Here is a 12956-nt window from a genome sequence, read left to right on the forward strand (position 1 = left end):
TATCCACTGAAACCACAGTGACACTTGTAAAAACCTCTCTGGAGCAATGATTCTCCCTCTAAATGTGATTAAAAGCAACAATTAACTCAGCATATTTGTATCCTCAAGTAGCATCTTCTGAAAGCCTTATTTAAAATCAAAATATGTTATGTAAATTCTCTGATATGAATTCCATGGTTGCATGTGAAGAACTCCTCAGTTTCTTTGGAAACTAAATCCTTTCAGAGGCAAAACTAAGAGACTACTAAGAAAAGTCTGAAAACAAAACTGTAAATCAAATTATTTGTTGCCATGCAAACATCCCAATCATTTCCACACTGGTTTTTTACTGCTCTGTTTTTTCTCCACCAGAATTGATCTCTCTGCAGAACTGTGGGGAAAGACTATCAGGTATTCAAATGATGAAAAAAATTGTTGTGAGGCAGAAGTTCGCTGACTCGTACAAATTAGCAACTTGTTGCTGTTTTGTTTTGGCAGCACAGTATTAAAGTATTGGCTTGAATGAAGCCAAGAAAATCCAAGTATAGTCTGTCAAGAGAAGAGAGACTTTTAGAAAATCTTTTTACTACAGTTACTGTTAATTATTCACTATTGATAGCATTTGTCTACTGCTAGATACTACCCATGGAAACAGAATAGACACTCCTGGCAGGTGCTACCCATTTCTCTAATATAATATACCACATTCTGAACACTATAAACAAGCAGTTATTTAAAATATAATTTTTAATTGGTTTCTATTAGGTGTAATTGTCATTCATCACGTGCAAGATGCCTCCTTTCACTTCCATGGAACACAGGGATTTTCATCCCATGATCTGTTATATAACAAAACATCATCCAGCACACTGCACATTTCAGTGGCCACTGCAATTCATTCCCATGTATGTATATTAGTCTGCTTTATACATAAATACATTACATGGTTATACAACCTTTGGATTAAAGGTATAAGTAAATAATGAACATTCCCAGCTAGGACTGCCCAGAAGAGTTCCTCATAGCTATTACCAGGACATTTCTTAACTCTCCCTTTAATTTATTTCAGGATTTTCAGGCTATATCCATAAATATCACTTCAATGTGCAGTAAAATATTTAACCATGTTAACTAAGGAACTAATGCAGCTTCCTGTAAATGACATGGTCCAGAACCTCCACCCTTCAAGAGCACAGCTACAGACGCCCCAAGGCAGCATATTCTTCCATATTTAATGGTTATATGTGGTTTTATTCTACCAGCCACATTAGGCCCTTACTCTTTCAGCAATATGACTTCTCCATCAGAGGCATGAAGGTGGGAGCCTAAGAATCTCTGAGTACTGCAGATTTTCATGGCTGAATAATTCAGATTTGGGGCCATCTATTTCTTCAGGTCCCACCACAGCATCTGAGATTTGAGGGCTTGGAGTTGTCAGATATTGTGTGATAAGAAATGAACGTGAGACATGGCATCTCTCTTCTGTCATTGGCATAATCTTAATTTAACCCTGGAACAGCCAGTGAGCCAGGGAGGGGAAGCACCTAAGGGACACCACAGTCTAGGAACACAGCTAGAGACTCACTGGAACCATGTTCAACCCACTTAGAAACTGATTTACAGTCTTCCCATAAATTATGGCATGGGGAGGCAAGGAAACAGTCCCAAACTGGGGTTGCTCTTCCCAGAGCCCTAGGATAAACTCCAGGAAAAGGCATGTAATGAACAACAAGCTTCACTATGCAACTTACACTGGACAAGGGGCACTAGTTACATGAATTTGGATGATAAAAACAATTTTTGTCCTACTGCTCTTGCATAAAACTGGGGGGGGAGGGGGGCGAGGGGGAGCAGGGTGGGGAAAGAGCTGGGGCAGGGTAACAGATGCCCTTAGTTTGCAGTTTCTGCTCTTTCATGTTTGATAGATGTCCTGCCAGCTCATGTAGGGAAGAGTTCACCCACGCTATCTGAATATGGCTTATCAGCTTTGTGTCTCTGTGGAAGCCTTGCTCTAAGTGCATGACATCTCTGGACGCCTGTAAAGTCATCCTATCTCTAAGCTAAGATTAGAATTTCAAACAAAACTTATTACAAAGCAGGATTTTCTGAAAGGGCTGGACAGGGCTATAATATGGAAATTTCAGATTCATGTCTAAGCGCGTTATTTAATCCCGATTTTTAGATAGGCATAATTTAAAGTGATACTTACCATAATATCAGTAATGCTTGTGGGTGGAGGGGAATGAAACAGCAAGAAGGAGACACATGAAGGGCCGTAAGAAAACTGGACCTAAAACTGTCATCAATTCTGATAATTTTTTTTTTTCCTGAAAAGGCTGTGTTCACAACACTCAGACACTCTGTTCCTTACCAAATGGGTTAGGAGATGTTTTAGGAGATTTTCCCAGCTATTACTTAAATCTCAGACTCAAGGGTGCATGTGGCAACCAAGCGAGAATTTAAAAGGTCAGAGGGCAAGGGTTTTAGTAGCTGTCACTCTCCAGAGCATATTCATAGACTGGAACTTGGAGAAATGGATGCTGTGCTCAGAATCATGGCTGGAGCTCCTGATCCTCACATCCCTGTAATCATGGCCCAGCAGGCTTCCTCAAAACTCATCTCCAGTAGAAGTGAGGAGGAAGGCATCTCTTTCAGTATCAAACAGGCAGAGAGGAAAAGATGGGATCTTGTGAGCACTTTTTCCTGCAACGTGTGATGATGGGTGAAAGGATCAGTAACTTTTGTTCAGCCACACTGGGGCTGTGCCAGGACTATTTGTGTGTGTTTGATGGATCCTTTCCTATCTCAGCTACAAGAATTTCAGCCTCTACATGGTGCCCAGTTAAGGGGGAGGAAACCTCAAGCAGGTTAGTGGGGAACATGTGAGCCTGAGAGCTCACAGGGAACTCCTGACAGTGCCAGTGCTGGCATCAGTTTCTGTTCCACTTGAGTAGCTCAAAGAATGTTGCTTCTTACTCCCACTCGCCCTTAAAGATGGGCTTGATCCATTTTTCCAAACTAGCTGTTAATCCACACACTAACTATATGTCACACAGTTGCACTCACTACCAGCAGAGATGGGGTGGGGAGCACAGCAGCAGCTTGAGGGGTTGAGTGAGATGGGATGAGGCTGAAAACAGCAACACATGTGGGTTTATGCCCTGAAGTGGCAAGTAAATAAAACATTTCTTGGTGTTTATGTGTCCTCAATTATAAAGCAGTGGATTTCAAGAACTTCAGAGAAAACTGTGCAACTGGGCATGTGGCATGAGCTAATTTGTGTCAGAAGCAATGTCATACAATTCAAGGATTTCATGAAGAAGTGAGGGGTGGGAAGTGTTCCATGCAGTTCCCAGACAGTTATTTTTTGAGTTGCACCTAGCAGCTGTACTGGGGAACACCAATCTTGTTTCTAGCCCTAGAACAGAACAAATACTTCACTAACCATGGAGCAAAATGGGAGAAGGGCAGAGGAAGAGAATAAGGTAAAGGGAAAAAGGGAAAGGGAACTGATATTAAACCAGTTCTTTCCAATAGTTACATCAAAGTAAGATGCAGTTTTGGGGCTGTATGAAACAAATGAGTCAGTCCCTCTAGAGCTGTCTCTGCCACCTCATTTGCAGAAGGATAATGTCCCAAGTTCTCCAAGCCCGGCCCATGAAGTGCCACACACCAACAATGCTGACCCTGCAGATACCCACCCAAGTGATTTTATATGTTTGTACTCAGAGGCTGGTTAGAATCTAAAGGCATTTGGCTTAGACCCTGATTTTTCAGCTTCCCATCCGCCTAAATTTCATGCATAAATATTTAGCTAATTGCCTAATATGACTGGGGCTTTGTGTCTGTCTCTCCTCTGGCTACTGGGTATGTGGTATTAGCAAAGGCCAGTGCTGGAGAAGTTTCCAGGAACCACTCATCTATTTAAAGTTAAGCATGTGCATGTGTTCAGCAGGGTGGATATCTTCAAGCTGAGGATTACACTGCCTGTCAAATGTGCCTTCTCAGTTTTTCCAAGCCTGAGTATGCTTAAAACCTTCCGGACTGCACCAGACCTATCAAGCTTTTCCCTAGCTTACAGAGAGGAGTGAGGCATTTTGTTCTGTAGAAATTTTATACCCTAGAGATGATTCACTTGAGTGATACACAGAAAAGTTTGGAACCTCCCTACCAGACACACACACTCTCTCCCTCACACTCCTTGGATACAAGGGAATTAATCTGACACAATTGCTGCACTTTCCTTCATTAAAATCTGAATTTAGATATTTTCATAAAGTTGATGTACTGTTTATTCTCCCCACTACAAACCCTAAGACTTCAGGGAAAAAAAAAAAAAGCTGCAATTTCCAAGAATGCAAGTTTCCATTAAACACAAGGGCCAAAATTATTAACCTCAACCAGTGGGAAAGAGAAAGAACTTCAGGGATTTCACTGGGGAGGTGGAGGAGAGGTTGTCCTTGTACATAATTCTTCCCACACCCATCTCAAATACAAATCCTCATCTGCCAGTGCCCATTTCCCAGCTGAACCTTACAACGGGCCTGACGCTGCTCAGCAAGAGCTGTGACCCGTGAAAAGAAATGTCTTTCCTTCCTTTCTTGCAGAGACAATTAAGTTTATCCAAAACTGCAAAGGTTATGAGATTCTCGCTTTGGTCCCCCAAACACTTACACACAAGCCTCGCTTCCTCTGTCTCAGCCAGATTCGAGGGAAGATAAAGTTAGGAAGGCGCAACTCTTGGCTTGCCAGGGGAAGCAGGCAGGCGGGCAGCTTTGTGTAACTAGCACAGACCAGCAGCGTTAGCACCTCGTCCCGCTGTTAAATGGGCTGGAACCTGCCTAAAACCCCCTCAATACATCGTCCACAGGCACCGCACAGCGCATGGAGCATGTACCCCCATGCTCTGCATCCCGACCGCCGCTTTGAGCCCGGGCGCCGCATCCCGAGCCCGAGCCCCGCCCCGGCTCCGCATCCCCAGCCCGAGTCCCCCATCCTCAGTCCGAGCCCCGCCCCGGCCTCTCCGCGCAGCCCCCAGAGCCCGAACCCCTCTCCGCCCGCCCCACCCCCGTCTCCGCCCGCCCCGCTGCGTCCGGCCCGGCTGCGTCCCGCCCCGTTCGGCGGTGAGTGGCGGCGGAGGGGCGGAGGGGACCCTGCGAGGCGCTGGGGGGTCAGGCAGCCCTGCCCTCCCCCGGTGGGACGGGCCAGCTGCCGGGGAGCCGGGCTTTCCATGGGTTTGTTCTGTCACGCGTTTGGGGACAAAGTTTGGGAATAAAGGGAGGGTATCCTCGCTTGATCCCGGAAGGGAAGGAGAGCTGCGAGGGAAAATGCGACCGCTTGCTCCGAGGAGTCCCGTTCCCTGCCTGTCGCACCTCCAGCTCAGCTCCTTCTTGTGATGCTCTAGGGGGACGAGGCAGGGGCTCCCGACAGGCTGCTGGATGAGCTGCGGGGCTGCAGCCGAAAGGAGGGAGTCTCCTCGCGTCTCCGCTAACCACAAACGTCTGATTCTTCAGGTCCTGAAGGATGCCGAATAACTTAGTACTTCGTGTTCCGGTCCCCATCTAAGCACTGCTGTCTCCCGGAGAAACAGCCTGAGGAACGGAGCTGGTGTCTGTCACGGTACTTTACACCGACTGCTCTGCAGCCTCCCTTCCTGCAAGAAATTTCCAAATAGCATCTTTCATATCTGCTACGAGCTGATGCCAACTGCTCGTATAAAAATGATGGTCTGAGAGAGAGAGGGCACTGTAGAACCAGCATTTAATGTAGTGGGGTTTGGCAGGGCGTACCTAATCGGAGTTTCTTGCACAGGTGACAATTCTAACCAGGTTCACTCTTTTTTGCAGGGTAAAGCAAGCCCTGCAGATAATTGCTAGAGGGACCAACACCATTTTGCATCTAGCTGAGTGGACTATGGTAGCAGGAAGATGTTGGCTCGCAAGAGTATCATCCCTGAAGAGTATGTGCTGGCGCGGATTGCTGCCGAGAACCTGCGCAAGCCGCGCATCCGCGACCGCCCGCGCAAAGCCCGCTTCATTGCCAAGAATGGCGCCTGCAACCTGGCCCACAAGAACATCCGCGAGCAGGGGCGATTCCTGCAGGACATCTTCACCACCCTGGTGGACCTGAAGTGGCGTCACACACTGGTCATCTTTACCATGTCCTTCCTGTGCAGCTGGCTGCTCTTTGCCATGATGTGGTGGCTGGTGGCCTTCGCCCATGGCGACATGGACCCGAGCACAGAAAGCCCTTCAAACAGCACGAAGTGGACGCCATGTGTGACATGTGTCAGGTAAAGTAGAGTTTGGTGGGATGAAGCAAGGGCGGGGGCAGAGCTGCCAGCTGTCCTGGCGTTGTCTGAAGTGCAGCTTTTAGTTTACATGAACTGTTGGGTTTGGTTGAGACAGTTGAAAAGTGCAGTGTTTTCCTCTAGATTGCGTAAATTCAGCAAGCCTCTCGGGCTTGGAAAATACTGTACTGTAGATGTCTTTGATTCCTTACAGGATCTGAAAGAGAGGGAGACCTGCTGCTTTTCATGTGTCTCCACACTCTGTGGGTAACTCGATTGCCTGTCGAGATAAGAGCCTGCTGCAAGAGTGGGTATGTGTTATATGTATTGTAACGTTGTCTATGGCAGTGGGAGTATCCCCAGCGCCGCGTTGGCCAGAGGTGCTCCCTCCAGAGCAGCGCCTGAGAGGCAGGGAACCAGCCCTGGGTGTCAGGCAGGGCACCAGTCAGAGGTGCCAGGAAATGTGTCACTTAGAACAAAACTAAGTGTATTTCAAGATGACTCTCCTGAGAGCGTTAAATACGCGCGGCTTCAAAATACTTTGGTGAAGCCATAGGCCAGCAGGTGGACAGAGGAACACTTTACACACCGTGCATTTGTGTCAGACAGTGAAAGCTTAAGGGATGACTGGATTAAATATCACCTGTTGAAGTATTTTACTCTCTGTCCCCAAAACCATGACAATTTTCAGGGCACTGATAAGCTGACACAAACATACATGGAAGAGAAGACTGTGAATTAGAGGTGGGGTAAGCCATAAGATAACTTAAGGATCTCATCAATTAAATCTGCTTTTTTAGCACTAGTTTTTTGGAAGAAAAATCCTGGTTCTGTACCACCAGTCTGCCCCAGATCATCTGCCTCTACACATTGCAATGCTGTGAGAGTTTGGGGGCTGTAAGGTGCTCTGAGATACCGTGAATCCACTTCCCTTTTCTCCTTTCTCTCACAAAGTTTTGAGGTACCTCACCAAGTCTGAAGGGCCTTTGTATCTGGCTCATGAGGTAGCAGAGATTTAATTCTCCCTGTTTTGACAGGTTTTTTTGCTAAATGGGGATTTCCCAAGGTAAAAGAAGAGGGGATTTTCCCAAGCTACCTTTCACCAGGTTAGGGGGAATTGGAACAGGGGCTGCTGTCTTGTTTCTTTTCCAATGTCTGGCCACAAGCAATTTCCTCTGAAGTGAGATGTCATGACCCAGCTTGCACCCACAAGAGCGTTACCCCCGGCATGTCTGGGATTTGTGGGATCTGTCCAGCCGGAATTAGTGAACAACTACAACTCTGCAGCTCTCCAGGGTCAGCTGAGGGGAACATCCCTGGACATGGCTGGTGGCTCCCTCGGCGTGGCTCCTGTGTCACCCCGCAGATCCTGAGCTGGGGGCCAAGGGCTTCATGCCACTGGGAACATCCACCGCCAGGACTCTGCCCCTGTTCCTTCTCCACAGCTGCCTGTGGCTCTTCCAGGATGTCTGCTAGGAAGCAAAATGAATGAATCAATATGATTTCAGGTTTACCCCATGCCAACGAACACACACCCCTCCCTCATGGGGTGTCCAGGCTACAGCTGCTCCAGTGCCCATGTCTAAGCCATAAGAAATCTTTTCCTTTCCTAGGGAAATCTGGCTATCACTTTGGTCAAAGTCATGAAGTAATGATGTGATTGCTGACATCTTTAAGAATGGTGAATTTTTGGGTGTAAAACACTTCTAGTATTAGAATGCCAAAATCATGACAAAAAAATTTTAGCCTACTCCCCTGAGGTTTAGGCACACAGATATTTCAGGAGAGCTTCTTGGGTGGGTGCGATTACCTATTTACAGGAAAACCTGGCTTTGGAAATTTTAACCAGTGGCTAGAGCTTGCACAGCCTTTTCATTTTATGAAGTACTGCAGAAATTTCTAAGCCTCACATCTCTTTGCCACAGACAGCAAATATTATCCAAAAAGGAAAGCTGCTACACAGCTCTGAGGGGAAGAACCTGGGAACAGTGTGATTTGCACTTTCTGTCTCCCATTTCACATGGTTAAAATGCTTTCCAAACTTGCTCTTTCACTTACTTCCACTGTTAAAAAGGTGGATTTTTTTTTCTCTTTTTTTTTAAGAAAGGTATTGCTAAAGGAAGTCAGACTACTTCTGGACAGATTTTTAAGCTGAATTAAGCTGACTGAAATTGAATCCAGAAGCTTCATTCTGCATATAACTGAATATTTGTGATTATAAGAAATCATTCCATGGATTTTATTAAGTAACTGCTTTGTCCCTGATTTCTTCAGAGTGAAATACAAAATAAACCCCCTCAATGCAAAGGAATATGTTAATGATTAAGAAGAATAGAAAAGGCAAAATAAGAAAGTTATTTCAAAGATACCTGTGCAGAGACTGTGTTATTTTCTCATGGACTTTCTCATTGCATAGAAAATTATCCTTGGTATTACCTATGGTATTTAAATGTGTCTTTGATACCTCAATGAAAATATGGCTAGAAAACAAAAAAAAATTAAAGCAGATTAATTGAAAAGCAAAGCAAAGCCAACTAATTATTTAGATCCATCTTCATGGGCAGGATATACTTTCCACTGGTATAGCCCTGTTAAGCATTGGGGTGCTTCAGATTTATTGGATTGCACTGGAAGGATGTATCTGGAAGGAACAAAGGAATAAATAAATATAAAAGGAAGTTAAGGACCCTGATATATACAGGGGATATGACTTTGTGGCTACTATAAATAATGTATTTTGGGAAGTTTGTGGACAGCATTTGCTGATGTCCAGCACCATAGCATTTTAGGATATTTAACTTAACCCACACTTCTACATCCCACTTCTGTGTTGAAATTTTCCAGCTGGTCTTGCCCTGGCAGTGAGGTGAACCCAAGCCCTGGGTCACAACACAGTCCTGCTGCCAGGGTGTGCAGGGGTCACCTGGGGGCCACTGGCCTCTCTCTGCAGCCTCATCCTGCTCACTCACAAGGTGAGCAAGAATTTGGGAAAGCCCCTTTTGCCCCACCAGGAAATTCTGGGTCACAATTCAGGTAGCATGAGTGAAGTGCTGCAGTTTTCCCTGTTTCCTATCCCTGCTCAGTTTGGTGGAAGGATCTCAGTGTTCTAGCTGATTGCCCATGCTTGCCAAAACCACCTGTCTCCACCAAGGGCTTCATTGGGATGGAGAAGGTGGGAAGCCCAGCTGTTCCAGAGCTGTTCACTAAGCCAGTGGGCAGCCCGTGCTCCTGGACAGAGATTCCCTGAGCTGCTCAGGGTCACCCAGATGGTCTTTGAGGAGCTCAGGCTCTGAGGTCTTCCCTGCCACCATTAGACACTATGCCAACCACACAAATCTGAGCCACCAAGCATGCAGTGCTTTGTCTGGTGTTAACAGAAGGCTTATGTGTACTAGAGCATAAAAACAGGTGCTTAAGTTTGTTTCTGGAAGTACATGTTAACAGCTTCTCAGTCTGTGCTCTGTGTCCTGAGAGTTAACTGGGTGCAATCTTCCACTACAGGTCTTTCACCTCCGCTTTCCTCTTCTCCATCGAAGTCCAGGTGACCATTGGCTTTGGGGGCAGGATGATGACCGAGGAGTGCCCCCTGGCCATCACAGTCCTGATCCTGCAGAACATTGTGGGGCTGATCATCAACGCCGTCATGCTGGGCTGCATATTCATGAAGACAGCACAGGCTCACCGGCGGGCTGAGACACTGATCTTTAGCCGGCAGGCAGTCATCGCCATCCGCAATGGCAAGCTCTGCTTCATGTTCCGGGTGGGGGACCTGAGGAAGAGCATGATAATCAGTGCCTCAGTGAGAATCCAGGTCGTGAGGAAGACCATGACCCCTGAAGGAGAAATCATACCCATTCACCAGGTGGATATCCCCGTGGATAACCCCATTGAAAGCAACAATATTTTCCTGGTGGCTCCCTTGATCATTTGTCATGTCATTGACAAGAGGAGTCCTCTTTATGATATCTCTGCTTCTGACCTGGCGCTCCAGGACCTGGAGCTCATAGTGATACTAGAGGGGGTCGTAGAAACCACGGGCATCACGACACAGGCGAGAACCTCCTACGTGGCAGAGGAGATCCTGTGGGGTCACCGCTTTGTGCCCATTGTCACTGAGGAGGAAGGCGTGTACGCTGTCGACTACTCCAAGTTTGGCAACACCGTCAAAGTGGCTGCGCCACGGTGCAGTGCCCGAGAGCTCGATGAGAAGCCCTCCATTCTCATCCAGACCCTGCAGAAGAGTGAGCTGTCCCACCAAAACTCCCTGAGGAAGCGCAACTCCATGAGGAGAAACAACTCAATTCGGAGGAGCAACTCCATGCGGAGAACCAACTCCTCGCTCATCGTGCCCAAAGTGCAGTTTATCACACCTGAGGGGAGCCAGAGTGCCTCAGAAACGTGATGCACAGCTTTGTGCTAGGGCACTGGGCTTCGGAAGGAGGCACCTGTGGTGTTTTGCTTCGATTTCCTTTTACTTAAGAAAGCAAGAACACAATGCAGAAGAGAACCATGCAAGAACTATTTATTCCATTACTTACAGAAAGCACCACCTAATGGCATTAGAAAACACCTTAGCACTTAGTGTATGAATTAATAAAAAATGGCACGTACACGAAAGAAAACACACTTCACTCATGTAATATAATGTGTATTTATACTTGTTTTAATGGCATGCTGATTTTTTTAATCATATTTTTCCTATCAAGGGTCTCTTATCTTCTGCTGGCTGGCATAAAATGTGGGGCTTTCCTATGCAAGTGAGTGCTTCACAAAAGTTCTGTATTCAACGGCTCCCACGGATTTTGTGTATGACATTTGGATATTGATCTTTTTGTGTGAATTCCTTGTTCTCTTAAAGGGAGTAACTAAATTCCTCAAGGATTTCACTGGAGAAGGGCCACCATTTCACCTTTGGTTTCCCAGGCTTTTTCTTTTTTGATGCTTTGTGGCAAGGGCATTTTGAGAGCAAATTCAGGTCAGGTGGAGTGACGTGTCCATCCCACAGGAAAGCTGGTGCCACTCCAAGCAGGAAAACCAGGAAAATGACGGAGTGCTGCTCTTCTTCTCAGGGTGAAATACTTGGCTGCAGGACAACACACAGATTAGCTGTAGACCAAGCTGAGAAATCCCAGTCCTCCTGGCTGCCACCTGGGCATCTGTTTCACTGAAATTATTCAAGCTGGAAAAAGCAGATGCCTCTTTAACATTCTCATCATGATGGAAGACCAAATCCTGTTTTTCTCTCTCTGACAGATTCATACATGGAAGGAAATGTGTATTTTTTTCACTTACTTTTCATAGGATTAAGTCTGCATCCTCCAGAAAAAGGTTATTTTTTGCCAGTGGGAACTCATGAATGAGAATGAGAGGGAAGCCTGCCAATAATATTAGAGATAGTATTTTCAAAACTATCGGAATGCTTTTCAGGAGGACTTGGATGCTACTGCTGAATTCCTGGGTTTTTAGCAGTGCCTCACCTGTGTTTTTATATAATCTGGCATTGAGAATTGGTGGGAAGGAGCTTTCCTCTTCAAATTAAAATGGGCATTTGTTACCTGGAGCCTTCCCAAAAACGTCATCACAAGTTTTTCTACAGGAATATGTAAAAGTAAGACAACTAATTCTGTCACATTTGGTAGCCTAAATTGATACATGTTTTTTTCCTGTGTGAGTAAGCATAACTATGGACAAGTTCCTGTTCAGATATCTTGCAGAAATTGTCTTATGTCTGTGGCTCAAGAGAAGTACTATCCTTGTTCTGACCCTCCAAGCCACTCAAACATTTAAATGTTTGCTTTTTTCTCTATGGTGAAACAGTCCAAAGTCAAAGCTGAATTCTCATTCTCTTTGAAGGAACTCATCATCAGTTGTTGGATGGATGGTTTCAGGCTTCATGAGGTGTTGGATGGTGGCATGGAGGGACATCGCTCTGAGGTGTGGACTCCCTGCATTTGGAACAGGTGCTCTGCAGACTGAAAACTCTGACTTCATCTGAATCAGCAGAGGAAATTTAAGTTTCTGCTGAAAGCATTCATTCCCTGACCTGCCCATTAATGTTCTGGAAGGGTGGATGGTGAACATCTGGAGAAATTAATCTGTCCCTTGTGTGTCCAAACAATAATCAGCTGCAGCTTCCAAGAAGAGTCAGAGTGAAGCACATACAATTTGTCTCTGTCCTCCATTTCCGGGACTGTGAACTTCTCTGAGGCTCTCTGTTGGATACATGGTTAAGTCAGATGCTGTGCAAAAGCAGGTTTTATACAAAATAATAATTAAAAAAGTTATAATAATGTCTTGGTTTGAAATACAGGTGTCTGCCAAGGAAGGTGAGAACCTCCCTGGGAAGAGAAAAAAATATGACCTCCCTTCCCTCTGAATTATTACAACTCTGAAATTAAGGGGCTTTCAGGCAAAGATATGTGAAAAGGAATAACAGTTCTTTACTAGTCTGTATAGCAAGGCAAACAAACAAACAACAACAGCAGCAACACAAACAGAACCAGGAACCCATCTGCAGCCTGCTCTTGGATGCAGCACTTTCCTCTTCCATGCAGTTCCGGTCACGGCCAGCAGGGGCGCTGTTGGCTCCCGGCTGGGCAGGGCAGGCGCGATGATTCCTGCAGGGGGCGCTGTGACGCGAGCTCGGCCATATGTCCCTCACATGATAATGGCGGGTGGGCTGGGTGGT

The 12956-nt window shown here is 46.0% G+C and overlaps 1 protein-coding gene across 4 annotated transcripts; it reads left to right on the forward strand.

The window, feature by feature from the left end:
- The first annotated feature begins 5077 nt into the window (after positions 1 to 5077).
- On the forward strand, positions 5078 to 12560 carry KCNJ8 (potassium inwardly rectifying channel subfamily J member 8). 4 transcript variants are annotated; one of them, XM_041464783.1, is made up of 4 exons: positions 5078 to 5102; positions 5493 to 5598; positions 5826 to 6271; positions 9770 to 12560. In XM_041464783.1, exons 3-4 carry the CDS (start codon positions 5907 to 5909, stop codon positions 10668 to 10670), a joined length of 1266 nt encoding a protein of 421 aa, XP_041320717.1. In that variant the 5' UTR covers positions 5078 to 5102; positions 5493 to 5598; positions 5826 to 5906; the 3' UTR covers positions 10671 to 12560. The 4 variants fall into 4 exon arrangements, 3 of the variants coding, with proteins under 3 accessions (XP_041320717.1, XP_041320718.1, XP_041320715.1); XM_041464781.1 differs by lacking the exon at positions 5078 to 5102 and adding an exon at positions 5133 to 5213; XR_005954888.1 differs by lacking the exon at positions 5078 to 5102 and having other exon boundaries at positions 5231 to 5598; positions 9770 to 11876; positions 12122 to 12560.
- The last annotated feature ends 396 nt before the right edge of the window (positions 12561 to 12956 follow it).

The sequence above is a fragment of the Pyrgilauda ruficollis genome, unplaced genomic scaffold (assembly GCF_017590135.1).
Source record: "Pyrgilauda ruficollis isolate IOZ18807 unplaced genomic scaffold, ASM1759013v1 scaffold183, whole genome shotgun sequence".
NCBI lineage: Eukaryota > Metazoa > Chordata > Aves > Passeriformes > Passeridae > Pyrgilauda > Pyrgilauda ruficollis.

Bases quoted from the DNA above. Each gene is read 5' to 3' on its own strand.
- KCNJ8 (XM_041464783.1), top strand. From the start codon at position 5,907: ATGTTGGCTCGCAAGAGTATCATCCCTGAAGAGTATGTGCTGGCGCGG. The intron at 6,272-9,769 runs GTAAAGTAGAGT...CTTCCACTACAG, and splicing joins CCATGTGTGACATGTGTCAG to GTCTTTCACCTCCGCTTTCC.